The sequence below is a fragment of the Elgaria multicarinata genome, chromosome 3, assembly GCF_023053635.1.
Source record: "Elgaria multicarinata webbii isolate HBS135686 ecotype San Diego chromosome 3, rElgMul1.1.pri, whole genome shotgun sequence".
In the NCBI taxonomy this organism is placed as follows: Eukaryota; Metazoa; Chordata; class Lepidosauria; order Squamata; family Anguidae; genus Elgaria; species Elgaria multicarinata.
The window spans coordinates 50683582-50711241 of record NC_086173.1 but is presented as its reverse complement, the minus strand read 5'-3'; the positions used below and the strand labels follow the sequence as shown (position 1 = coordinate 50711241).

At 44.7% G+C, this 27660-nt stretch overlaps 1 protein-coding gene across 6 annotated transcripts in view; it reads left to right on the top strand.

Moving 5' to 3' along the window:
* EPN3 (epsin 3) overlaps positions 1–26092 on the top strand; it is a 41513-nt gene extending 15421 nt beyond the window's left edge. For 2 of the 6 annotated variants that reach the window (XM_063120230.1, XM_063120229.1), the window contains exons 4-10: positions 13731–13814; positions 14691–14789; positions 19255–19432; positions 20282–20596; positions 22621–22725; positions 24222–24449; positions 25605–26092. In XM_063120230.1, the coding sequence (XP_062976300.1) occupies positions 13731–13814; positions 14691–14789; positions 19255–19432; positions 20282–20596; positions 22621–22725; positions 24222–24449; positions 25605–25930 (1335 nt within the window). In that variant the 3' untranslated portion in view covers positions 25931–26092. Of the gene's footprint in view, positions 1–13730; positions 13815–14690; positions 14790–19254; positions 19433–20281; positions 20597–22620; positions 22726–24221; positions 24450–25604 lie in introns of those variants that run through there. The other 4 variants (XM_063120232.1, XM_063120231.1, XM_063120233.1 and 1 more) reach the window with 4 other exon arrangements.
* Positions 26093–27660: the final 1568 nt, after the last annotated feature.

Here is a 27660-nt window from a genome sequence, read left to right as displayed (position 1 = left end):
GATCTGCTTTTCCCTTTCCAGGTAGTTCAAGCACTTGTTTACATGTGCAAACACAAGATTAACTTTGACTGCCTTTCTTATCGCCAATGGCACTAGTGACATTGGAGACGCCTGAAGCCGGTAAAGGAAGGAACAGCATGCGTATTTCTGTCCAAGCTTTGCCTGGCGGGATCTCGCCTGCACATTCTTGCGAAGACCTGTTCCCTTGAACTAGCACATCAGTCATATCACGATAATACTCCTCTCTGTACCACACACACGTTGAGGAAGCCTGGTCACATCCTAATCTCTTGAGGAGCCTAATTCTCAATTCCTCAGTTGGCTTACTCTGGTTTTTTTGCTTCAAGGGCAAAAAGGTCAAAGCCCAGAATTGCATTCTCCTTCAGTGCAGCCTTAGCACGGCTAAGCAATATCAAGAACTCATGGATATTGTGCTTCTAGTGCAGAGGTGCAGAACCTCAAGCTCATGGGCCAAATCTGGCCCTCTGGAGGCCCAAACCTGGCTCCAGTGGAGGCTGGTGGCCAGGTTAGGGGGCTGTGAATTAGGTGGTGGTGGGGCTGTGAATCCATTCTGCTTTTCAGTCAGAACCAGCCAGAACCAGCCTAAAGTAGCTATCCAGTGTGCCAACCCTATTTTGGGGACAGGATTTAGCACCTTGGATATCTCCTTTAGAGTTCTGGCTGGTTCTGACTGAAACCCAGAACGGATTCACAGCCTCATTGAAATCGAAGCCACCAGCCTCCACTGCCTGCTCCCCTGAGGTTCCCGAGAAAGCCACGGCCCCTTTTCCCAGACCATCTATCGTTTAGTGGTTTCCCGGCTTTTTGTGCAGTCCGACCCCCTCCACCTTTTAAAAGGCTGAAATGCTTCTCCCAGCTTAGTTACTGGCAGCAACAGTTTAACGCTAAAATAGGTTGGCATTTTGTGATATCTTGGCCCCTCCCCTTTTGCCTTCAGCCCCGCCCACCACTGGAATGCAGCCCATGAGAGTTTCTCTGGAATGGAATTCGGGCCTCTGGCTGAAAGAGGTTCCTCCCCCCTTTCTACTGTGAGCTCAACCCACCCTGAGAAGCATCTGCGTAGTAAATCTGGCTGAATAAACCTTTAACACGAGCCTACATTCCTTTGAATGAAGCCATCTCACGGAGTAATCAAAAGAGGAGAGCACCATCTATTATATTTTCTTTCAATATAATATGCTAACCCCTGGCCTTGATGGATAGATGGCCAGTGTCTGATTACTTAGAGGAAAGGCTTGATAGCCAAGAGGAGCGATAAGGGAAATCCATCAATATCAAAATGGCATTTCTCTGGCAGCATAGCTTATTGAAAGGGCAGGTAACAGCTGCTGTGTCAACAAGCCATTCTGGGACAGAAATGGCTAGAACAGACCGAAGATCACTCTCGAAGTTCTTTTAAGCGACTGTCTCCCTTTAGCAGGGCCCCACATGTCTTTCAGGCCCACTCCTTCAACTTGCTGAATCATTTACCCCAATTATCCATGTGTTTCATCTAGGAAAGCTAAGCTGGAGCCTTAAGAGGCAGCTTGTCAAGGCATTAGCTAGGTGGGAGCACTAGGAGATGAGAACTGGGGATTAAAAGGTGGAGTGTAAAGAAACTGAATGGGGTGTGGTGGACGGTTGCTTGTTAAGGCAGGGCTGGTTGCCTTGTGGCCCTCCAGATGTTTTGACCTACAACTCCCATCATCCCTCACCATTGGCTTTCCTGGCTAGGGCTGATGGGACTTGTAGGCCAAAATATCTGGAGGGGGGGCACCAGGTGCTCACCTCTGATTTATGGGCTCCAAGTACAGCAAAATGGGAATAAAGCATCCTAAAGAATGAAGTTGCATCTTTCAGTAAAGATTCTTACAAAGTTCATTGAATGAAAGGGGCACCGATTGTCCTTCTCCTGTTGATGAGCCAAATGCATTGCATTGCTTAGAAGACTGACCAGAAGACAGAGCCCGCCTACAAGGTTTGTGGCACAATGACCCACTGAAATTATATTCTTTCCCTGAGCATGAGTACTCAAGTTAGAATTGTTAGGCCAAGCCGGATTCTAGGGCAGGTGTAGGATATCTGTAGCTTGGAGAAGCCATTTGTAGTTCTGAGACTCAGGCCCTGTCCATTTGGCCCATGAGAACAGCTCCATGGAGTTTAGACAGGATTACGATTGGCTCTTTCCAGGCAAAGCAGCCACTGAATAATAATACCCTGAGTAGATGCAGTGTGGCATTATCTTTGACCTTTCCCCACTCCAAACAGCTGCCAAGAGTTAATGATGACCTTGGGCACATTTTTACATTGTGGCCCCATTTCTAAAGGCTGACATGATGTTGTTGCAATGAGGTTCCACCAAACATCTTCATAAGAACATAAGAAGAGCAGTGCTGGATCAGACCAAAGATTAGCATTCTGTTTCCACAATGGCCTGTCAGATGATGCCCGTGAGAAGCCCACAAGCAGGACAAGAGTACAACAGTATCTGCCCATTCATGTTCCCCGGCAACTGGCATACAGAGGCATGTTGCCTCTGATATTGGAGGTAATACGTACATAGTAGCCATCTTCACTACAAGCCATCGACAGTTTTTCCCTCTATGCATTCGGTTAATCTGCTTTTAAAGCCATCCAAGTTGGAGACCTTCACAACCTCTTGTGGTAGCGAATCTCATAAGAAGAGCCAAGAGTCCATCTGGTCCAGCATTCTGTTCACACAGCTGTTGACCAGGAACCCACAAGCAGGATATGAGCACAACAGCAACCTCTTATCTGTGTCCCCCAGCAGTTGGTGAACATAGACTTACTGCCTCTGATATCAGAGGTAGCACATAGCCATCAGGACTAGTAACTAGGGCTGTGCACGGACCCCCCCCCCCCGATCCAATCCGCACCCGATCCGCAAATTCCAGATCGGGTCCACTCTGCTGCAGAACTCCGGATCCAAATTGGAGCTCCGCAGCGGTGGCAGCAGCGGCAGGTAAGGCCCCCCTCCCTCCTCCCCTCTTATCTGTGTCCGTCGCAGTCCGGCGGCTGCTTCAACTGAGCCTGAGGATTCAAACAGGAAGACCAGGCCACAGTCGTGGCCTGGTCTTCCGGTTTGAGTCTTTGGGCTCAGGTGAAGCTGCTGCCGGAACATAACGGACTCATGTAAGACCCTTCCCCCCTGCCCCCTTACCTGGCTCCACCGCCATCGCCGCATGGACTGTGATGGCATCACCGCCGCCAGGCAAGGCCCTTCCTCCCTCCTCCCCCCTTACCTGCATCCATTGCGTTCCTGCAGCGGCTTCACCTGAGCCCGAGAACTCAAACAGTTTGAATCCTCGGGCTCAAGTGAAGCCGCTGCAGGAATGCGACAGACTCAGGTAAGACCCTTCCTCCCTGCCCCCTTACTTGGCTCTGCCGCCGTTGCCACATGGACTGCAGCAGCGCCAGGTAAGCCCCCACTTACCTTTTTTTCAGAGCTCTGGATCGAGGCGAAGGATCCGCTTGGTTTTGATCCTCTTCATCTCGATCCACAGCCCTCCTGACCCGCTTCGTCTCCGCCTTTGTCGGAGGCGAATCAGGCCGCCTCGCTATTGCTTCTACGCTCTGAAGTGAAGCAGAGCACAACCCTACTAGTAACCATCGATAGCCTTCTCCTCCAGAAATGTATCAACCCCCCTTTTAAAGCCATCTAAATTGGTGGCCATCCCTACATCTTGTGGCTGCTAATTCCATAGTTTACACTGTGTGAAGAAGTACTTCCTTTTATCTGTCCCAAATCTCCCTCCAATCAGCTTCATGGGATGACTCCAGTTTCTAGTATTATGAAAGAAGGAGAAAAATTTCTCCCTGTCCACATTCTCCACATCATACATAATTTTAAAGACCTCTATCATGTCCCCCCTTTTAGCAGTGGAGAGTGGTGGTTGATTCTTAGAAGGGATCCCATTCCTAACCTTGAGATGAACAAAAAGAGGACCATAGTATTTGCTCAATGCTAGCCCATACCCAAGACATTTTTGCTGAAGCAGAGTTCCAAATAGCATCTCCCTGAGCCAATGGTCAAGCTCTCATTTGCACCATTCAGAAATCAATTCCTGCCCTTTTGTCCCCCTAAAACTCACCGTCTAAATCATCCTGACTGCTTCACCTTGCGACATGATAGAGCTGGGCCTGCTTCTTCTACTTTGAGAACACAAGTCAATGTGTGGGGAATCCGATGACATTGGGTGGGAGCAGGGCCGGCGCTGTCCACCACTCTGCCGCTAAGATCATCTTCCTGGCCCGCCGCTCTGACCATGTCACTCCACTTCTGAAATCTCTTCATTGGCTTCCAATTCACTCCAGAATCCAATATAAACTTCTCCTGCTGACCTTCAAGGCTCTTCACGGTCTAGCTCCTCCCTATCTCTCCTCTCTCATCTCACACTATCGCCCCGCTCGGGCTCTCCGCTCCTCTGATGCCATGCTTCTCGCCTGCCCAAGGACCTCCACTTCCCTTACTCGGCTTCGTCCTTTTTCTTCTGCTGCCCCTTACGCCTGGAACGCTCTTCCAGAACACTTGAGAACTACAAACTCAATCACTGCTTTTAAAACTCAGCTAAAAACTTTTCTTTTCCCTATAGCCTTCAAATATTGAGTTTGTTCTGACTCTATACTATTAGCTTTACCCTACTCGGTGCCTGTTTACACTTCCCTGTGCCTGTTTGCATTCTCCTTCCTCTTTATTGTTAACTACAACTTATTAGATTGTAAGCCTATGCGGCAGGGTCTTGCTATGTACTGTGTTATCTGTACAGCACCATGTACATTGATGGTGCTATATAAATAAATAATAATAATAATAATAAGCACCAAGCAAAGGAGGGCGCCGAACGGCGCACCTGGAAGTTGCTCTCCCAGAGCGGCTTCCGGGCGCGCTGTTCCAAAGCCGCCACCGCCCCGGCCGCCCCCCAGCCCCAGCATCCTGGCTTCGAAGCCAGCGCCCAGCTGGAAGCTGCTCCTGGCTTTGAAGCCAGGATGCTGGGGTTGGGGGGCGGCGGCTTCAGAACGGCGCACCTGGAAGCCACTTCCGGGCGCGCTGCTTCGAAGCCTCCACCCTGCCCCCAACCCCAGCATCCTGGCTTCAAAGCCAGGATGCTGGGATTTGGAGGCGGGGCAGCAGCTTCAGAACGGCATGCCCAGAAGCCACTTCTGGGTGCGCTGCTTCGAAGCCAACCCCCCACCCCCCAACCCCAGCGTCAGAGTGGGCGCAGGGCGGCTTTAGTACAGCGTGCCTGCCTAGGGCGCAAAATAGTCTGGTGCCAGCCCTGGGTGGGAGCCACAGGTTCCCCACCCCTGCTGTCCAAGACCAAAGACTTGGGAATGTGTACACATGTACCAAGTGCCCAACTGGCATTCTTCAACCATGTAGTCTCTTAGGGCTTCTTCTCATTTCCTATGTTGACAAGAAACATCTATATCGGATCAATTTCTCCTCTCTTCCGGGGTCCCTGCCACCTTCCTGGGTCAAAACAGAGCTCCAGCCTGCCCAGATCAGAAGGACTAATTTCCAGGCAAACAGGGCCTGCCTTCACCACCCACAACCACCTCAGGGAAGGGTACTACTGGGGGTGTGTGTTAAAGGGGCCTTCTCTTTGCAGCTTAGGCACTGGGAAAGTCCTTGGTTTCCTACAGGGTTCGAGAGCACTCGTAAAATATTTACTTTTGTAAATAGGACACATGACTCCAGTGTATGCAGATCACGAGTGCTTGGGGGTTTGTACCTGCAATATTTTTCCCCAAAGAGTTTTACAAAAGCTGCTCACATGCAGTGCCCTTTCCAACGGTACCTATGATTTAAATGCACAGTGGGGAGGAACAGGTAGCTGCTCTTAAGGTTTATTTATTTATTTATTTATTTTATTACATTTATATACCGCCCCACAGCCGAAGCTCTCTGGGCAGTTTACAACATTAAAAATAGTAAACATTAAAAGTATACAATTTTTTTAAAAAACCCATAAAAACAATATAAAAACAGTATCCATTGATGTGATTCCTCGAAGGAAAGAGATGTTTAGTCTCAAGAGGAGTTTTGGAATCTTGGCTCTCAGAACTTCCACCGCCGTAGAGAAGGCAGGCAGCGGAGGAGGGAAAGCTATTTGTGTCCTTCTAACAAACTTGCATGACCAATTGGAAGTGACAGCATTTCCACCTACCTGGGCCATTCTCTGTCACACATAGTAATGCTCTTCCCTGTTCCCTGGCTCAGGAGTTCTCAAGCCGCGTTGAATTATGCCCACAGTGTGCCCTTATGCTTGGATGCATCGGACGCCATTTGCGCGTTCTGCTGTTCAGTGAAGTGCCAGCTAAGTAGCTGTTCTCAAAATGGGAGAAAAGCTTTCCCGAGGAGGCCTGGGGGTTGGCTTCCTCCTTCCCACCCACGGCGTGTGCCTTGATTAGTCCAGAAGACAAATCCCAGGAACTACAAGGTATATTAAACCTGCATCTCACACTTCCTCCAAGACATTCAGGGTGGCACAAATGGGGTTTTGTCCTTTTTATCTTCTCAACACCCCTGTGTGATGTGTCAGGTGGCGAGACTGACTGGCCCGAGGCCTTACAGTTAGCTTCATGTCTTATGGTTCAGCATGCTAAATCCTACATCACGTGGGCTCTTGTTTCATGCTTCTGCTAACTTCAATCTGCTGTGTCCCCTCTTCCCCCGCCCCTGTCTCTGTGCAATGTAATCAGGTCTGTGGGCAGATGACGAGAAGTTCTCCCTTCTGCTCCACCACAGCCGTAGTTTCTGGCCCGTGGGATGTGAGTGGAGAGATACATTACCTCCATACCGCACACCCACTCTCCTTACAACCTCCAATAGGAGATACTTTGTTTTGGTCTTAGTAATAACAATTCTAAACCATTGACTAAGAACTTCAAATCAGTTTCTTTACAGGCCACATAATAAATCCCTTCTCTTAATCATCTGCTCTCCATCACCCTTATATTATGGTGTGTGTGTGTGTGTGTGTGTGTGTGTGTGTGTGTGTGTGTTTTATTTATTTATTGCATTTCTATACTGCCCAATAGCTGAAGCTCTCTGGGCAGTTCACAAAAATTAAAACCATTCAAAGTATAAAATATAAAAACATGATATAAAAACAATATAAAAGCACAACCAGGATAAAATCAGCAGCAGTACAGAAATACAAAGTCAAAATACAAATTTAAAACAGCAAAGTTAAAATTAATTTATAGACTGTTAAAATACTGATAGAATAAAAAGGTTTTCATCTGGCATCTAAAAGAATATAGTTTAGGTGCCAGGCAAACCTCCTTAGGGAGCTCATTCCACAGCCGGGGTGCCACAGCAGAGAAGGCCCTTCTCCTGGTAGCTACCTGCCTCACTTCCTTTGGCAGGGGCTCACAGAGAAGGACCCCTGAGGATGACCTTAGGGTCCGGGCAGGTACATATGGGAGGAGGCGTTCCTTCAGATAGCCTGGCCACAAGCCGTTTAGGGCTTTAAATGTTAATACCAGGTTGCTTGTTTGGTTTTAGGACAGGGGTAGGGAATGGCTAAAGGACAAAATGAGCAGTTGTAAACTCTTTTAATAGCTTTCTATTCCAACTTTCTGCCAACGCTCCCAAGGCAGTGTACAGTTTTTAAATACTGAAATAAACAAGTGTCCTCCCCCAAAAATCTTTCTTCCCCCTGAGAATATGGTTCTCTCAGGCCAGTTGAAAGTTCCTTCATGAGCTGATGGCTCAATCGCCCTGGCCTGGGCTTCTGTTTCTCCTCTTATCATGGCAAATGTGGATAACCTGCCCTTCAGCAGTGCAGCAAAATGAGTAGGACATCAGGGGGTTTATTGTGGCCACAGTATCATCTTAAGGATGTAGTCATATCCTTCTAATTATTTTAATTATTACATACAGAGTTGGAAAACAGGTCAGTGATGCCCTAATGATGGTTTTAGCCTTTTATTCTCCTACGCAGCAATTTCAATTTTCAGACTGGGTGTGACAAATTAAACACACACAGACGCACACAGTTACTTATACCAGTATAAATTGTATTCATATTTTTCTCTTTCCCCTTTCCTCCCCCTCAAAAAACACTAGCTTTTGCTCTATTTTAAACATTTCTTGAATAAGAGCATCTCTTATTTTTAAAACTTTGATCTGGTAACAGCCAATTATATAATTGCTTAGTTATACACATTTCTGGAATGGAGCTATGATATCTGTCAGATTCACAGTAGAGTCAGGACAAATTGAGAAAGGAGAATAACGCAATAAAACTCCAGATCTTCAGATGTTCTGGACTCATCAGCCTCAGCCAGCATGTCCAATGGTCAGGAATTCTGGGAGATGTAATCCAAAACATTTGGAGGGCACCATGTTGGGGAGGGCTGCTCTAGAGGAGGCAAATGGCTTCCCAGCATTCACTGTGTCAGGCTGAACATATACAAGCACTGGGGAATATCAGCGTGATCTTCTGCTATTATATGTTTATTCATTCACATTTATATCCCCCACTTTTTTTCAAAAGCAAAATGATAAAATCCAAGTAATGTACAATTAAAATCTTGCTGACCTCTGACTACGTTTCCATGGTCAACAGAAGCCAAGCCAAATTTGATGCATCTGTCACCATATTCCTCCCAAAATCTTCAGGAAAGAGACAAGGAAATTTGATAACTGTACTATGGTGATCAGATTCCGAAGAAGACAGGCTTTCAGTGCCTTTAATAGTTGTGTAGAAGAGGCCTAAATTCTTCTTCTACACAACTATTAAGGTGCAGCAGCCCTGTCCTCTGTACCAGATACCATTCAAAGCCAGCATACAGACCCACAAAATATTCATGTCCTGTCATGATTTGTGTCTATCCAGGGCTTTAAATGTACCTCAAAATGCATCTTAAGACTTGCCATGGCATCCCTTGGCAGTAGCAACAGACCTGTTATGCAATTCCTCAGTTGTCCTCACATTATTTTCCATCTTGATCTGCTTTTTTTAAAAAAGGATTAGCAATGTATTACACATGCATATCCAACCCTTTTAACTCTCACAGAAACCTCCTCTCATTTTGGCTTCTCTGATTTCCAGGCTTTGCACACCTCTATGTGTTTAGTGATGATTCAAGGAAGGCTCTTGAAAGGCCCATCTAGTGCCAATTTTTTTAAAGCACAAAATCTGTCTTCTTCCCACTGCTAAATGGAGAGAGAGAGAGAGAGATTCATAGGGAGAAAGGAAGCCTGTTGTGTACAGCACGCAGGGTTGCAACATGAAAGGCTCAAAGAGTTCCTAGACATTTTGTACTGGGCCAACAATAAAACAATACATGAAGGAACACATTTCTAAGGAAGTTTAATGGGTAGAACTTTGATACTATTGACACAGCCAAAGTCAGAAGAAAGAACTGAAAGACTGGAGAAGTTGTCTTGTGGGATGGAGGAACATCAAGATCTAATAGAGAGGTGTGTGTGTGTGTGTGTGTGTTCTCCCACTCCAAAAATACTCCTAGTATTTGTATTTTTGGAACAACTGCCAGAAGCAGAGATGAGACAGAGGCTGGGTTTGCCCAGCTCACTAACCCATACTCAGTGGTTGAGTGTGGTTTGTTGTTGAACTGTGGTTTGTTGAACTGTGGATTAGCATGTTGTTTGGCTTATAAGCAGTGTGGCTTATTTTTCTCAGACAAGCCACCTTGAGGACCCATGGTTTGTTGTTGGGTTCTTCAGGGTGGTTAGCAAGCCACCCTGCAGAAAATGTCATGGGTTCAGACAACATGCTAACCCATGGTTCACCAAACAAGCAACGGTTCATCAACAACACATGAGTTAGTGTATCGTGTAAACAACCTCAAATTCTTTTCGGCAAGGTTGGATACAATTCCTGGGGCCTTGCCGGGCAAAGGCAGAATAGCACCCCCTCCTTTCCTTCTCCTGGCAGGATTTTATTTACCCTATTTATATTTTTCTTTGGAGAACTCAGGCAATCTTCCATCCAGGCATGGACCAACCTATGTCATACTGACCTTCTGCAATACATAGCAGAAGGTCCAATGGCATCTTGTGCCATTGGGCTGTTCTCAGGGGATCAGTCCAGTGGATGAAATGGTTGGCCGTGGATATTAAAGACTTAGGCTCAAATCTCATCTCTGCCATCGACTTACTGCATGGCCCTGTGCAGCTCACTTTCTTCCAGCCTCAGTTCCCCACCTGTAAACTGAAGTGACATAGACCATGTTCAAACAACATGCTAAGCCATGGTTATGCCACTAACTCTTTTATTTATTTATTTTTGCAGCAAATGGTTGGTGAGCGTGTAGCCACCATGATTAGGAATGGTTCACATGACATGCTAAGACATAATGTTTCACGTAACATGCATAACCACCATGGCTTAGTGTGTCATCTGAACAGGGTCATAGAGATCTATATCCCAGGAATCCTAGGGAGGCAAACATGATAAATATAGGAAGTTGCATCAGTGTTTGCTTGTGAGGAGATCCAAAGCCCACAGTGATGTACCTCACATCTATGTGCAAAAGTAACCTTTGGCTCTCGTCACTGACACAGATGTGGATGGACACCTGGAAATGTACCCCATGTTTGTATCATGGGGTTCATTAGCTAAATTGTCTGGATATGCCTTTTAATACAAATGGAGATTTGTGTAGCAATCCTGCCTGAAACCACATTTTGTAACACTCAGCTAGTCACCCAAGACTAGAACTGGATCAGAGCCACAGTCATTAAGCCCCATGAAACATTTTATGAATTAAAAGTACAAGATCAATGTAACTACTAGTACAGTCATTCTAAATGCGGCATTAATGGCAGCGCGTGAAAATGCTTCTGCAAGGAGCGGTGACAATTATTGTTTGTCCTTCTACAAAAGTGCAATTGTGCCTTTTCCCCAATAAGGTCACAACAAAACTGATGTACCTGCTGGTGCCACAATCTCTTTGCTTGCTGTTTGGCCTCATTGCAGGGAACTGGGTTTTGGAACGGCACTTGATAAGTTCCAGCCTGAAGAAAGGACAGAAGGGTCATAGCAGCCAGCGAGTCAAGCTCTCAGGTTACATTAGCTTGGGAAGCCAGCCAGCTTGCTAGAAGTCTAAAACAAAGCAAAATAAAACCCCAAAGCTGTAGGCACCAGAACACACAGACAGCCACTGAGTGCAACATAATGGAGTGTTGGTGTGTTGTTAATGGTAGATAGTTCACGTGATGTTACAGGTTTTTATAGGATTGTTGCAGCCTTTCCCATTCTGGCACCATCCAGAAGTCTTGGACTACAATGCCCAACATCATGGGGATGATGGGAGTTTTAGTCCAATACATCAGGGCAGCTCCAGGTTGGGGAAAGCTGGGTTATTGGATCATTTCCTTACATGCGAGTCTTGGCAAAGTCAGTGGCCCAGTGGGAAGGCAAAGCCTTTTGATTTTGTGAAAAATGCAGAAGACCTCTCTGCTACCATAGTGCTGCTGTTGCTGCTTATACAGCCTTTTGACAGTGAATCGCTAGAAGCATTAGTAGCCCACTGTGGCTGACTTGCCAGATGTTGACTTGCTCATATCTGCTGTGATTTGGATGCCGCATTGATCTCAGGAATTTGCATTGGTTGTTTGCTCAGGCACTGCTACATGTGGTTGCCTGGATAATTTATGTATTTTATTTATTTGTTTCATTTCATTTCTATACTGCCCAATAGCAGAAGCTCTCTGGGTGGTTTACAAAAGTTAAAATCATAAGTAGAGCATAAAACGTAATATGAAAGCTTAAATATAAGCTTCACTTGATTTCACCTAAGGAGGCAGAGAAGGTGCTTGGAGATTTCTGGGTCAGACGCAGACCATGTCCTTTCTACCCTTGTCCTTCCTGACGAATGGCAGGTTGTCAGAGGCTGGCCAACCTGATTGGCAGGAAAGCTAGTACTTCTTAAGAAGGCAGGATATGAGCTTGCTGGCTCAAAGAAGGCACAATAGGTTGTTCCCCCTTTGGAAGAAAACCCTTAGGCTTGGCTGACCTTGTTCAGGAGACTGTACACTAGTCTCTCATTTTGACCTATTGTAAAATTCCTTGGGAATGTATAATTGAAGGACAGTACAGAAACAAAACAAAACAAAGAATTGCCATTTCTGGGCTAGGTATTCAGAAGAGTGGTGGCTGGAGAACTCCAGGTACTTTTGGAAGAAGCTGATTATCTGGATTCCTTTCAGACAAAGTGGGCCTTGGCTGCCCAAGGCTGACAACTGGCGTCCGCAGATGGCACCTGCCAGCCCCCTCCAAATTCCCTGCTCCCTCTGAGCTTAGCTGAAATTTTCACAGTAGCTGGGGAGAAATGAATTTTCCCAGCAGCAATATGGTGTTCCTTGTTGTAATGTAAAGTATTCTGGGGTGGCTTGGTCTTGAATGGGCAATTAAGCCATAGGAACACAGGAGGTTGCTTAATACAAGGTCAGAGCCTCGGTCCATCTAGCCCAGTGCTGTTGATACTGACTGGTAGCAGGTCTCCAGGCAGGAACATTTCAAGCCATATCTGGAGATGCTGCATGCAAACTATGTGCTCTACCCCTAAGCCACAGCCCCACCAAGACTCATGAGTTTTACAAAAGTCCTGCTTCTAATTGATGAAAACTACCAGGACAGGTTTGTTGCTGTGGATCAACACAGCTCGACTCTCCTGGGAGTGTAGCTATAGGGATTGTCATGAGGAGTGCCTGCACTTCAAAACCAGCCACACTACACCATTGCTCCTTGGTCTTTGATGTCATTGCTTCTAGGCCATTTACATGGGTTAGGAGTGGGAGACCCCGTTTTGTGGTGGTCTTCTGCTCCTTCCTGGAGAACAGATTCTGAGAGACTATTGTTCCATTCTGTATGGGAATTTGTCTGATGGGGTTTGGTTTAGGCCCCCGTGCTTTTAAACATTAACATGAAACCACCGGGGGGGGGGGGGCAGGATTCAACTGAAGATATGGGTTGAGTGCCATCAGTGTGCTGACACTCAGCTTCATTTCTCGCTTTCTTCCTGTCCTGGTGAAGTGGTTGCTTCCCTGAAGTGGTGTCTGAAATGAGTTGTACATGAATGGTGAATAAATTGAAGCTGCATCTAGCCAAGACAGACACGATGGTGGAGGGAACTCGGTGAATTGGATGGCCGGGGAAAATGCCCTGTCCTTGATAGGGGTCACGTTCTCCCACAAAGAGTACGTTCATGGCTCGGAGGTGCTACTAAAGCTAGCATTGCTCCTGGATCCTCCGATGGTGGATGTTGGTTTATCAGCTACATTCTTCACTGCTGGAAGACATAGGTTTAGCTGCTGCCATTCATGCCCCTGATTTTTGTTGCTTTAGTTCAACATGATTATTTTTATCCATCTGTTTTATACTTGTGACTGTCATGCTTGTTGGGGTGGTCTAGCAATACTGTAAGCAAGTGAAGAAGAAAATAAGGCATACAAAAATACAGTGTGGGTGGACAGAAATAGAAACAAGGGAGGAGTGAGGTGTGTTGAATGGAGGGAGGGACTGCCAACTTGATGAAAGAATAGGCAGTAAGTTACACAGGTGAGTAACTAAATGAGCAAATATAGTTGAATAGTTGCGTGGCTGGATTCAAAGCCATCCTGCTGTTTGATCACAAAAGGGGAAGAGGGGTTGGAACACAGATCCAGGATAAGTGATTGAATATCAAGACCTGGAGTTAGATCAGCCTTTTACCCAATTCTCCTTCATTGTCAGCAGCCAGTTCCTCCAGTCTCCAGCACAGATGAAGATTTGCAATTACAGATTGCACTTACCCTGAGCCAACAGGAGCATGAGAAGGTATCCCAAGACCAGGGGGTGAAAGGGCACTTTAACTTTCCTTTTCTTGAATTCATGGTCTCTTTTAACCTGGCAGCTTTTGGCCTAGCTTTGTATCTTCTTCCTGAGACAATGCTGCTATATCCATCAGGGTCTAGAAATTCTGCACATCTGTTAGCTTGCCACAGGTTCCGAAATTCCATCGCTTTGTTGGAATCCTGAGAATATTCATGTGGGGGGGGGGATTAAGTTTCTAGTCTTCACAATTATAAAAGAAACTATGCATCATGTGGAAAGTAGTTTCAGAGACTCAAAACCCAAGAGTGGGTCTTATGGATTCTCTCCCTCTCTTTCCATGACAAAATTGTCAAATTCTGGAATTTGCTAAACTCAAAGTTTGACAATCAGACCATTAATGTAAAGTCAAAATATGCAGGTTCAACACCTATTTTCATAATTATTGAACCCACACCTACGCATGTTTACTTGAAAGTTATCCCCACCAAGCTCAATGGGATTTACTTCCAATAAAGTGTGCGTACAATTGCAACAGGGGCCTATGGTCACAGAACTTGTGGGGTTTCTTTAGATGAGGAAATTCTAGACCCACCCACCCCCAATCCTTGCCATCACCCTCAGCTATGTCCTTTTTCTTCTGCCTTCTGGTTCTTTTCTGGCTGGTAACTTTTAACTTTCACAGTTCTAAAGACTAACTATTCCTAACAGAGAGCACTTAAACCTGATTTTATGCATTTGTATACAAGCATATTCAAAAATTAAAAGAGTTGTTGCTATTAATAGTGCACATGGTGTTCCCTAAACAGTAATCATTGTCAGTGGGAAATAATCCTTCATTTTTCTTGGACTTGACTTGTGTGCTGTTTCTTTCGATTGCAGGAAGTTAGGGCATGGCAGGGAGAGAGTTCACTCCTGCAGAGGGCATTGCAAGAGAGTCACCCTGATGCGGAGGAAGAAGAAAAGACAAAGAAAAGTCAGGTATGAAACCTCAGTTGCTCAGCTGACTGGTGGGGGAGTAGGGTGGTCACTTATGCATCACCAAAAAAAAGAGGACAGAGGAGGAGACATATTTGCATAATGTTTGCATATGCTAATTTATATGTATAGATGAAAACAGAAATAGTTGCTACAGAAATAATTGGAACAGAAATACAATGCATCTCACCATAGTGGAGAAAACTGTGACCAGGGCCAGATCTACACTTTATGTCAAATCGTTATGATCCAATCATGGTAATGCTATATCCCTCTTGTGCATTTATGCCACGTAGGTCACATAATGACATTTATTGCAGTATTTTGGATAATGTGGAATAAAAACAGGAAATAACACTATGAAAGCAATATACGGAATGTGTAATGTGCCCCAACAGTTATCAGTGCACTTCAATACCACTATAAAGCGGTATAATAATAATAATAATAATAATAATAATAATAATAATAATAATTTCTTACCCACCTCTCCATTTTGATCGAGGCGGGGAACAACAGTAAATATAAAATACATAAAACTGAATTAAAACATAATATACATTAAAACATCCTAAAAACATCTTAAAATTCCACTGGATAGGCCTGCCGGAAGAGATCAGTCTTCATAGCTTTCTTGAATGCTAATAGACTGTTAAGTTGATGAGTCTCCTCCAGCAGGCCATTCCACAGTCTGGGAGCAGCAGAAGAGAAGGTCCTCTGGGTATAGATCTAGCTCAGGTGACTTGTGTGCCTGCTCAGTCTGCTGTCAGGTGCTAACTGTGGATGAGCAACTTCAAGGCCTCTCCTGATCTCCCTCCTTGTTGTTGTCTGACTTCAAACCAGACTTAGACTGGACAACCCATCAAGCAGAGGACACCTTCAAATAAAGGACTGTCCTCTGACAGCTCTTCAAAATAGAGGTCTGACCTCTGTAAAGTAGGACACCTGGCCACCCTATGGGGGACAAATGGAAATATCTACCTTGGAGAGAGCAAACTTATATTTCTCCTGTGCTGCCTGCCTCCTCCATCCTTCCTTTGAAGTTCGTACAATGGCTTCTACTTAAGATGGAATTGCAGACTAGATAGCCTGGTGTTGGAGTCCTCCCCACTAACTGCTGGCAATATTTGTCCACATGCTCATTGATTAAATGTATGATCAGCACACGTTGCCCCGCTACTGCAGCTTACCATGCCAGAAGCTTTGCAAAGAGTCTGAGCCCAGACATAGTAGCAGGCTTTTCCCTTCACCATAATAATCTTGTCCTCCCCACACTATGCTATTGTTTATTCGTTCAGTCATTTCCAACTCTTCGTGACTTCATGGACCAGCCCAGGTCTAGAGATTTTCTCTGCTGATATGTGACCTTGAGGTATTGGATTAACGTAATAACTTGGGGAGTATAATTCTGATACTTGGGCAAAACTATTTTAGGCACTATGTTCAAAATAGCAGACACTTTTCTTTAGGTCACTAGTTTTCGTCAACCACAGAAGTAACTATCTTGTGTTTGGTATCAAATTATAGGGTTTTGGAGTCAAGGAGTTCAAAGAATACATTATTTAATTGTCAGAGTATTCCTTCTGCCATTTTCAAAGACGGCAGTGAAATGATGTGTCATTTTCTTGACAAGTCAACGTACAAACATGTTTTTGGCTTTAAAGTATAGGGTTTGGGGGTTGAGGATGTCAACAATGGCATTAGTTCTGATGGTAAGGCAGTCCTTCCACTATTTTTAAAAATGGCATCCAAACTTCCACCCCCTACAATAGGCCATGTAATGTGAATTATTAGCTTATATGGTTATTTTTTTCATGATGGTTTATGGTTTAAGCATTATGGTTTAGTAATGGTTTATTGCATCATTCATTTAAAAAAAGGAATGAAATTTAAGTATATTTTGTTTTGTAATATACTTAAATATACTCATCAGTATGTATATACTCATGAGTATATACAAATATACTCATATTTGTAATATACTCATCAGCTATGGTGGCTACAATGTGGGCAGAAGCTCACTGATTGGTACATATTTTTTACACTTACTGAAACATAGACTGCCAAAAGTGTTACATTTTGAGTGAGGTTTGTAGATGTCTCCAAAGTACTTCTCCACTTCCTCAAAATGACAGTCAACTGGTATTTCCCCAAATTCAATAAGATATTTTGTTGGTTCAGTGCTTAGATCTCCAAATTTTGTCCCAATTTTGCTCATCTTTGAAACTCAAAATTTTTACGGGGGCATAATGTGGGGACTGGGTTATAGCATCCCAGTGGTCTCTGATTGAGGATGGGTGATTTCAAACTTCTTATTGTTGCATAGGTGGACTTTCTTGAATCATTAGCTACAACCCAGAGAACTGTCAGAAGAACAGCCCTCAGTGGGACTGAAACACTTGAATATATGGTCAAGCTCTAGTGGTTGCAGTAGGACTTAACTGTGCTTAAATTTCTCTAGACTGGACCCCCTGTATTGGCAGGGTGAAATACCAAAAAGTTTGCATGTTAATCATTTATTGGCTGCGTCCTTGAGTTGTAAAGACAGAGTGAGAGTAAGAATTACCTGGGGGATTGTCCCTCTCTGCATTAAAAGTTAAAAGAATTAAAAATGCCCAGTCACTCAAGATGCCTTTGTTACAGATCCAAGTATAGTGGGCTGTTTGTATTAATTTATTGCACACTCATCCCACTATGCTCTGAATGCCTCATAGACTCTTTACAGACTTGAACAACATTAACATCATGTGACCACAGTCCATTATCAAACCCACAGCCTGTATAGTGGGGAACCTGTGAGCCTCCAAACACTTTTGGGCTCCAACTCCTGAAAACACAAAAGAGTGGAAAAACCACAAAAATGAAAATATCGTAAGAAATATAATTCACTGTTTACATGTAACCTCTAAATATGAACATTGTTTTATAGCCATTCTGTGACATGAACATACAAAGTTGTTGATTACAATAAAAACACACACTAATGATTCAAGAAGACCTCTTTTTGATGGGTATCTAGTATACTGCCATTTCAAATAATCTTTTTCAAATTGTTATTTTGAATCATGTTATTTAACAGTAGCAGGAGCAATGCCCACCTCACGGAAAATTATTCAAGGCTAATGAGTGATAACAGGAATGGTGTCCCACTCTGAGAAGACTGTTCAAAATACAAATGTTGATAGATAAGATACAATAATTTATACAAACTGCAGCTTTAAAATACCAAATGTTTCAATGTGTATGTGTTCATTATACATGTTCAGAAAACATTTTTTTAAAATATAAAATAGAGAACCTCAGTACTTACACATTTCTAAATGTTTTCTATATTGGTGAGAAGTTTTCTGAACCTCTATATCACACATTTATCTGTATCAAGAAATACACATATAAAGCTGAAATTAGCTGAACATATACAGTATAATTCAAGAGACATAAGTCCTTTTACTTAATAAGGAAACTCTTCACAAGCTGCAACAAGTAACTGTTCACTGCTGGCTCTGAGGGGAATTAACCTTCCTCTGCAAATTATACCAAGCTGTGTGAAAGCCAGTAGTTAACTTAAAGGAACAGGAATCTAAATATTCTGTCAGGTGGAAACTAATGCTGGCTCTGTTTTTCTATAGCTTCCACAGCAGAGGCTGGTGGCTCCGATGTCGGTGGGGTAATAAATCCACTACGGCTTTCAGTCAGAAGTGTAAAGAAGCTATCCAGGGTACTCTGCCTGCATCCAAGGTGCTCTACATCCAATGTGTTCTGCAACTCTAAAGGAACTATCCAAGACGCTCTGCAATCTTATGCATGTTTAGACAGAAAAATGTCCCACAGCTCACAGCATTCCCCATGCAGGCTGGCGAATGGTGGGGTTTACATGAGTTCCTTGGATAGCTTCTTTAGATTTCTGACTGTCAGTGGGGTGGTGAATCTGTTCCAGATTTCAGTCAGAACCAGTCAGAACTTTGCACCTTGGTTGGTACCTTTAGAGTTCTGACTGATTCTGATTGAAACCGGGAGCTGATTCCCTGCCCAATGACATTGGATAGGGCGACCATATGAAAAGGAGGACAGGGCTCCTGTATCTTTAACAGTTGCATAGAAAAGGGAATTTCAGCAGGTGTCATTTGTATATATGGAGATCCTGGTGAAATTCCCTCTTCATCACAACAGTGAAAGCTGCAGGAGCTATACTAGAGGGACCAGATTTAAAAGAGGGCAGGGCACCTGCAGCTTTAACTGTTGTGATGAAGAGGGAATTTCCCCGGGTTCTCCATATATACAAACGACACCTGCAGAAATTCCCTTTTCAATACAACTGTTAAAGATACAGGAGCCCTGTCCTCCTTTTCATATGGTCACCGTAACATTGGAGCCACCAGCTTCCAAATCTATCTTGGTTCATGTTGAACCATTCACACTCCGGGAAATCTGTGGCCTCAATCCATTGTGCTCCTTTGTATCTTTCCAGTCTTCTGTGTTAGAGCTGGCAGACATTTTTGGACCAGCACCGGCCACCTCTACCCACACTTCTGCTGACCCGTGGGATATTCCAGGTGGGGGCAACTCTCGATCTGTTGAGGTTTGGAATCATGACGCAGCCTTCTCCCCTCCTGCTCTGTCTCTGTCCAATTCTTGGGAGCACAACAGTAAGGAGCTTTGTAGAGGTTTCTTTCCCTTCTCTTTCCCTTTCTCCCCTGCCATTCACGCTTTTAGCCAGCATGGGCAAACATTTAGCTGTTGTTTGTTGTAGTTTGCTATTGTATGGGTTCCTTTGGGCTGCCATGTTTTATGTTCTGCTTCGGGCTGCAGCACTTGGGGTTGATTCATCAGCTTAAGGGCGCAATCCTATACATACGGAGACAGAAAAAAAGCCCCGCACCTCCCAGCATTCCCCAGCCAGCCACGGTGGTTGAGGAATGCTGGGAGTTGTAGGACTTCTTTCTGTCTAAGCATGCATAGGATCGCGCCTTAAGTGATTAAAAACTTCTTGATTGATTAAAAGATCCCTTGATTAACTGGACAGCAGTTCTTTCCCTTTTAATGTTTGTTACTCCCAAAGTACTTACAAGTATTTTGTTAAAAGTGCTTGCAAAAACCCTTGAGTGGCAGGTGCCACCTTCAGAGAACTGTTTTCCCTTTCCGTCTCTCACAGACATGCTTCTCCTGAGATGGTTCTGTTTGGGTCATACGTATCACTTAAAAGTGATTTTTCCAGCCCCCTTCAGAATGTATTCATGTGCAAACATGTGCAGATTTAAGCAATTTAAATTCATACAATTAATCAATTTATTTATTTAAATAAAATAAATAAATAAATAAAATAAATCAAGTAAGTTTTCTTGAATCAGGTGACCTCTCTAAATGCTGTGCCCATTCATTCTCTTGCTTTTGAGTTTGTAAGTTTATTCATTTCCCACTTTCTTCCCCTTTCCCTTGTGTCGGCCTTACTGCTTTTTGATTCACTCTACACTTTCTGGTCTTTTTGTTTCTTTCAGATACCAAATTCACTGTGGAATCAACAGGGACTTCCTGGGGTCCCACTGCAGACCCTTGGGTGCCTGTACCTTCAGGGGACTCACTAAGCCAGACAACATCATCCACAAATCACACTTCTCCAGGGACCTGGAATCTTCCTCATGTCTCCTCCTCCTCTGCCTCTTCTTCTGATCCATGGGGGATGAAGTCCCTGCCTTCAAGTGTCTCATCGTCAGACCCCTGGGGAAAGGCCTCGCCACCTGCTCCGGTCTCTGCAGGTGTTGCTTCTGCTTCTGATCCTTGGGGAGGCTCTGTTGAAAAATCTTCCACAGTTGGTAAGAGAAGTCACTTAAGGTGAAGTATCACTGGTTTACTCCCTCTGCCTTTGTAACAGGTGGCCTTAGTTCCCCCCTTGTTTTAATAATCATCATCATCTACAACAACAACAACAATAATAATAATATAAATGGACTATGAGGACAGACACAATACAACTGCAAAAATAATACACCATCAACTAGCCATCAAATTAAACCTTATTGAACAACCTACACCATGCTATACATATTCACCTGAAACAGTCTTGGAAAATGAGGATCATAAAATATACTGGGACAGAATAATTCACACGGACAAGACAATACCTTGCAACTAACCAGACATAAGTTATAGGGGGATTCCACACGTCGTACTGAGGGCGCTTCCATGTGCCCCCAGTGCGGCCCCAAAGCGATTGTGTAACTTGCCTGCAGAAGAGACGAGGAAGAAGTGTCCTTGCCGCCGCCGCCACTCACCTACCTCCAACCCGGCCGGGTCGGAGAGCTCGGCGGAAGAAGGTGGGGTGGAGAGCCATCCCGCCTTCTTCCGCCGAGCTCTCCGACCCGGCCGGCGAGGAAGTAGGTGGGTGGCGGCGGCAAGGACGCCTCTTCCTCGTCTCTTCTCCAGGCAAGTTACACAATCGCTTTGGGGCCGCACTGGGGGCGCATGGAAGTGCCCTCAGTATGACGTGTAGAATCCCCCATAGACCAAAAAAAGAAAAAAAACACACACCTCATTGTCATAGCAATACCTAATGACAAAAAATGTTGTAGAAGAGGAAAAGAGAGAGAAATATACACCACTGGCCATGGAAGCTAAAGCAATATGGCAACAGGAAAAGGTCACAATTATTCCATTAGTCACATCGGTCACCAGCATCACATCAAAAAACTATACAGAAAACCTTCAGAAACTGAGCCTACCAAAATACATCAACACCAACATCCAGAAAGCAGTCATACTTAAAACACGCACATTGTCAGGAAATTCCTGAATTAGTAAAAGACAGCATGACTTGGCAAAGCCCGTCATCTCTGTCTAGGAAAACCGCCACGAGCGAAAAAAGAGATAATGATAATAATAGATGATAATTTATTAATTCAACTTATGAGTTATCCTGTAGCCAAAGCTCTCAAGGTGATATACTTAATAATAATTAAAAAAAGGACAACTACAACAAAACTAGTGATAAAACAGAAAGTATTTAAAAGCAGCAACAGCAACAACAGTTGAAACAAATTTTAAAGGGAAGGCGCTAACACATGGAAAAGGATAATTTGAAAATGCAGCTTTAAACATATCATTAAAAATAAAATAAGCAACTGTTGTTGTTTTTAAAAAAGGAAACTCATAATGTCCATTACCTATGCACACCACGTAATGTCCTGTTTACCTGCTCAGCTAGATGATTACTTGAATATCAAGCTCTATATAACATGGAAGAAACTTAGATGTACAATGTTGTCAGCTTGAGGAATAGAGATGGGACTGGCCACCACCTTGTGAAATTGCGCGAGCATCTCTCTCTGCTGCCGTTCTACCTCTAAGGACTTCTAGCCCTTAAAGGCACAATTGAGACACAGGAGTTCCATGGACAGTGACTTCGTTCATATAGCAGCCGCATGGCCATTTCTGCCAATGCTGCTCTTAGGGCACAATCCTAGACTGAAAAATGTCCTACAACTCCCAGCATTTGTAGGATTTTTTGTTCTGTCTAAGCATGCATAGAATTGCCCACTAAGTCTCCAAATTCAAGGGACAAACTGGGGGTAGAGGCTGGGAGAGGATGAGCACATCTCTACCACCGCTTTTCTAGGGTTCCCAAAGGAAGCACCCATAGGACATCTGTCCAGGTTCTTAGCTTCCATTGCACTGAGAGAGAAAGGCAAGTATGGAGATTGATCATCGCCACCATTTGTCCTGAGCTCTTAGGTCAACAGCGGTGCCGAGAGTGGTGGAGAGAGGAACAGAGAGCGAAAGGGGCTGGCAGCGAGACCATTAAGCCCCACTAACTTTTCTTTCTGTCTTTGTTCCTATGTAGGCAATGCTACATTTGACTTGTTTGCAAAGCTACCAGAGCATGGAGATAAGCCAGAACATAACAGTTCCCAGGCCCCTTCCTCTGTGAAATCCAACAGCCCTGTAGGTAAGTAAAACTCTAATGGAGTTGCCCCATCCTCTGTCCCTCCAGAAGTTTTGGACTCCAATTCCCACCAGCCCTAGCCAGCTGGTCAGGGATGATGGGAGTTATTGTCTGACAGCATCTGGAGGGACCCAGGTTGAGGTGGATGCTGATCTACTGTGTCCAGGGGGAAGAGATGGTTGTGAGAATTGTGTAGATGGAGACAAAAACGAACATCTGCCTTGTTTTCCCAACATAATTTTGATCCCCATAGTTTTGACAGCTCCCATTGGGGGAACGGGGGATGGCGACAACATTTTTGACCTACCACTTTTCTCCCACTGCTTTGATTTGTTTTAAAGTTCTTAAAATTGCTAATGCCATTAAATTGTTTTAAGTTTCATTGTAAGTCACCTTGGGGGTCCTATTCGGGTCAAGAGGCGACTCATATATTTATTATTAACTCAATGCTACAAAATCACGTAGCATGAATGAAAATGTGGAGTTGCAAGAGCAAAGCATTGTGGTAGAAGTGTAGTGTGAAATGAGCTCCATTTCCAAGAAGAATAAGTTGTGCTGGTTTTAACCTTTCAATCCCTAAATGGCTTGAGACCTGAGTATCTAAAGGAGTTGTAGACAAGCTTGTGCCCTCCAGATGTTTAGGACTATAATGGCCATCAATCCCAGCTAGCATGGCCAATGGTCAGGGATTTTGGGAGATGTAGTTTCAAAACATCTGGAGGGCACTGTGTTTTCTAAAACATGGGTAGGGAATCTTTTTCAGCTGTAAGGCTGAATTTGCTCATGGATAACCCGGTGGCCACATGCCCGCAGTGAGTGGAGTCCTCGTCCCATAAGCCATCCATCCATATCCGTACATACCTATTCAGGACACACACACACACACTAAGGAGAGAAGAGCACAGGCCACTTAGGGAGGCCCTGTGTCCTACATCCCCCTGTGGGCTGTAAATTCCCCACCTATGACCTAAGGCTCATCTCTACCTGCAGGAGCCCACTTGGATATGAATATTAATAATATCCAAGGTCCTTCTACAAAGTCCTCCATCATCAGACAGGTGGGTGACCAGCCTTAGTTCCCCACCTTTGTAATTCCCTGCCTAGGGAAGTCCGCCTTGTACTGTCCTTGTTTTCTTTCCAGTGCCAGGAAAAAAACAAAAAACCCTTTTTATTAGCCCAGGCTTTTGCGTTTTGTCAACTGCATTTGCATTTCTTGGAGCTGGGATGTTATTGCTGCTCTGTTTCCTGTTCTGGCATATTTCATTATATCTTTTGTTTTTGTTGCTGGTTGCTTTCAAATTGTTTGTTATCTGCTCTGAGAGCTTCAGCTGAAGACCAGTTAATAAATCACAAAAAAATGAATAAGTATGTAAATCAGCCAATGAGAACCCAGACGAAATGTAGGGCAAACCATGGGAGCATCTGAACAATAAAGAAGAGAAATAACACATTGTTCTCTCTCTCTCTCTCTCTCTCTCTCTCTCTCTTATTGTTGGTAGATGTGGACCTCTTTGGTGACCTTATTCCAAGCACCAGGGAAAATGGAGTCAGGAATAAGGATGTATTTGATATTACAGTTTTAAGAGACTCTCTTCCTGATTCAAAGGAGAAAAATGATAGCAAAACTCCAGAGACTTTTCTTGGCCCAAATGCCTCTTCCTTGGTTAATTTGGACTCCTTGATCACAGCCCCCCAGAGCCTGAAGTCTCGTAACCCGTTCCTGGCAGGTAGGTCACATAGGCGGGAAGGTCCATGGGAGATTGCAGAGGGTTCTACAAGAAGCCCGCTGACTTCTGCTTTGTACTCACCTGTGCCTGCACTTGGCCTTTCCATGGTCCCCTGCTTTGCCCCTGCCACAGAGCTTTTCCCCTTTCCCCAGGGGCCATTTCTTTATTGGTGTCAGAAAATCAAGACTGCCCCCATACTAAAAAATACTTTGCTGGAATAGTGCTCCTGTCCTCTCTGCTTGTGACTCCCTGTACTGTCCATCCTTCAAGGTTTAAACCCAAATACCATTGGAGCACATGGTGCAATAATCCTCAAGATTGGATTACTGCAATGCGCTCTATGTGGGGCTGCCCTTGAAGCTGCTCCGGAAGCTGGAGCTAGTGCAGAATGCTGCAGCTCGGCTGTTATCTGGAGCTGCCCCTTTCCAGCATGTAACTCCTCTGCTGAGGGAACTGCGCTGGCTGCCTATTCGCTACCGGGCCAGGTTTAAGGTTCTTGTACTTGTGTACAAAGCCCTAAACAACTTGGGACCAGGATACCTGAGAGAGCGCCTTCTCCCTTACCAACCTGCCCGGTCACTGAGGTCATCCGAGGGCCTGCTCCTGGTGGTTCCACCTAGATCCATCCTCCGATTGGAATCCACCAAGGGAAGAGCCTTCAGCGTGGTGGTGCCCCTCCTGTGGAATTCCCTGCCTCTGGAGGTCAGGCAGGCTCCGACCTTGTACTCCTTTCGGCGCCTCCTGAAAACATCTTTATTCCAAGAAGCCTTTCTTTAACATGCAGCCTTGGATTTCTGTGTTGTTGTTGTTTTGCTTCTTTTTAAATTTTGTTTTAACTGTTTTATTCTGTTTTTATTTTCATTTTACCTTGTACACCGCTCCGAAATTTTTTCAATGAGGAGCGGTATATAAATATTCTAAATAAATAAAAAAATAAATAATATGCACCCTCCGAAATACAGACGAGACACATTTCCATGCTTTTCTTATTTGAAGTTAAAGGGGGGCTAGGTTTCTTGCTTGTGAAACTTGCCATCTTTTTTGTGCAGAATTTCAGGGTGGTGGTGGTAGTGGTGTTCACTTCCTGGATCTCAGGCTTTGGGCGCTAAACTCCTGATGAAAGTTGTGGTGACGGTCTCTTTTTCCTTCTTGCAGGTCTCAGCACACCTTCTCCTACCAACCCCTTTAATGTCATTGACCAGCCTAAACCAACACTCAACCAGATGCGGACCAGCTCTCCGGTGCCCAGTGCAGCTATGGGAATGGCCATGAACTCCATGTCCTACAGCACTTCTCTCCCTCTTCCACTCAGCAGCATTCCACCATCAATGACCCTTCCAGCCTCCATGAGTGCCTTCCCTCAGGCTGGAGCAGGGCCTTTCCCAGAGCTACCCGGCAACTTGCCCCAACCTCTCCTACCGCTATCTGGCTCAGTTCCCCCGCCACTACCTTCCCAGGGCAGTATGAACCCTTTCCTCTGAGAAGACTTTGTTGATATCGTGCGAACTCTCTCTTGCTCCTTCCTCAGCTGTTGTGGAGAACTTCCCATGCAAATGCTTTCTGGGCACGTTAGTTTTGATGGAAGGAAACATCTCCCTGGAAGCTGTTCTCCTAGTTTCTGCCCAGGCCAAAGAGACTCAGTCAGCATGAATCTCCCTACATGGTGGGTTACAGAAGAGCCAGCCCCTCCACCATGTTGGACAATTGCCTCTGATGGCAATTGGGATGGTCCTGTCATCAGCCAGCATTGTTTTGATGAGTACAAAGGAGATGGGAGGTCCATTAAGAAGAAAGGCTTTAATTTTCAAGGGTCTCTGTTCTCCAATGCTTTTATGTTGATATAGACAGAGACTAAGGGAAAACATCATCAACAACAGAAGACTCATAAAGATTGCCCCTTCAGTGGGAAGGACAAAGTATTTTGTAATCTGCATGGAAAACACACCAATGTTTGCCAAGATTTGCAGCTCCACTGTGTGCATGACAGGGGCACAGTCTCACTTCTGGAAATCAAGACAACTCAGCTCAGCAAGTATAGCATTGCTATGTTCAAGGGGAGGAAATCTGATCCCCCCCCCCCAGCCCGAGTCACCTTCACTGGGTTGCTTGACTAAGGGAAATTGCTTCCTCAACTGCTGTTTCCTGATCACACCATGAAAAAGCGCAGAAGTCTGCTGCAACTTGAAAACCCAATTTTCCTGACTGAAAGAAAGAAGCTAATATGACACGTGGCATCAATATTCTTCCTGTGCATCATTCAATTGACTTGCAAAGTTTATAGGTTTTGAGATTGCGTGTCAGGGACCAGTGAAGAAGGGGAATGAGACATGTGGAAAATTGTGTGTGTATGTGGGGGCGGAAGATTAAAAGACCGGATGATCAAAATAAATTCCTCTGTGATTTGGGAGGTATGGCTTACTGATGATGGTAAGGGAGTGGAGCAGCACCAGCATAAACCCTAGCCTCCTGACCACTGGATGTGTCTCACCAACCTCCTCTGCTTTCTAATTCCATAGTAAAAAAAAACTTCCCAAAGGTGCATCAAAGAACAGGCTACACACTTGCCTTTAAAAAAGCCCCAAACCAAGATGCTGAAGACATTGCTCTCCTCAGTACTAGGAGCCCACCCATGCTTTGGCCCAGAGGCCTGATGTTTCTGCCCTTGTGCTTCTGCCTGTTTTGATCCAAATGACTTTTCTTTTGACATTTCGATACTTACGGAGAGGGGGAGGATCTGGTTTCTCCCCTTGTCATCTTGGACAATCCCTTAGCTACATGCCTGACCACAAGCTCTGCTGCTATCCCCCAGTGCCTACTTCTCAAGCCCCGATGTCCAAATATGGAACTCCTGAAATGGAGAGCTCCATCATCCAGGAACACTTGAATTAGCTTTGTGAAGTTCATGAGATCTTTCTGGACAGCTTTAATGGTGGCAAATGATGGGAAGGCCATTGTTTGAATGTGACTTTAGGAACCCTAAAACACGAGAAACTTTTACTATTGTGCTTGATGGCCTTGGTGCATTTCAATGGCGCTCAGACTTGTTTTAAACACCAATCTCTTCTTCCAAGTTCCTTCCAGGATATTAATGGACATGTTGTAAACCAGTGAGTTGGAATGATGAAGAAGTGTATGCAGAACATGAAGTTAATATCCTGATTACCAGCTGTGTCTTAAACGAGGGTTTCATTCAGCATGCCAATACAAGTTG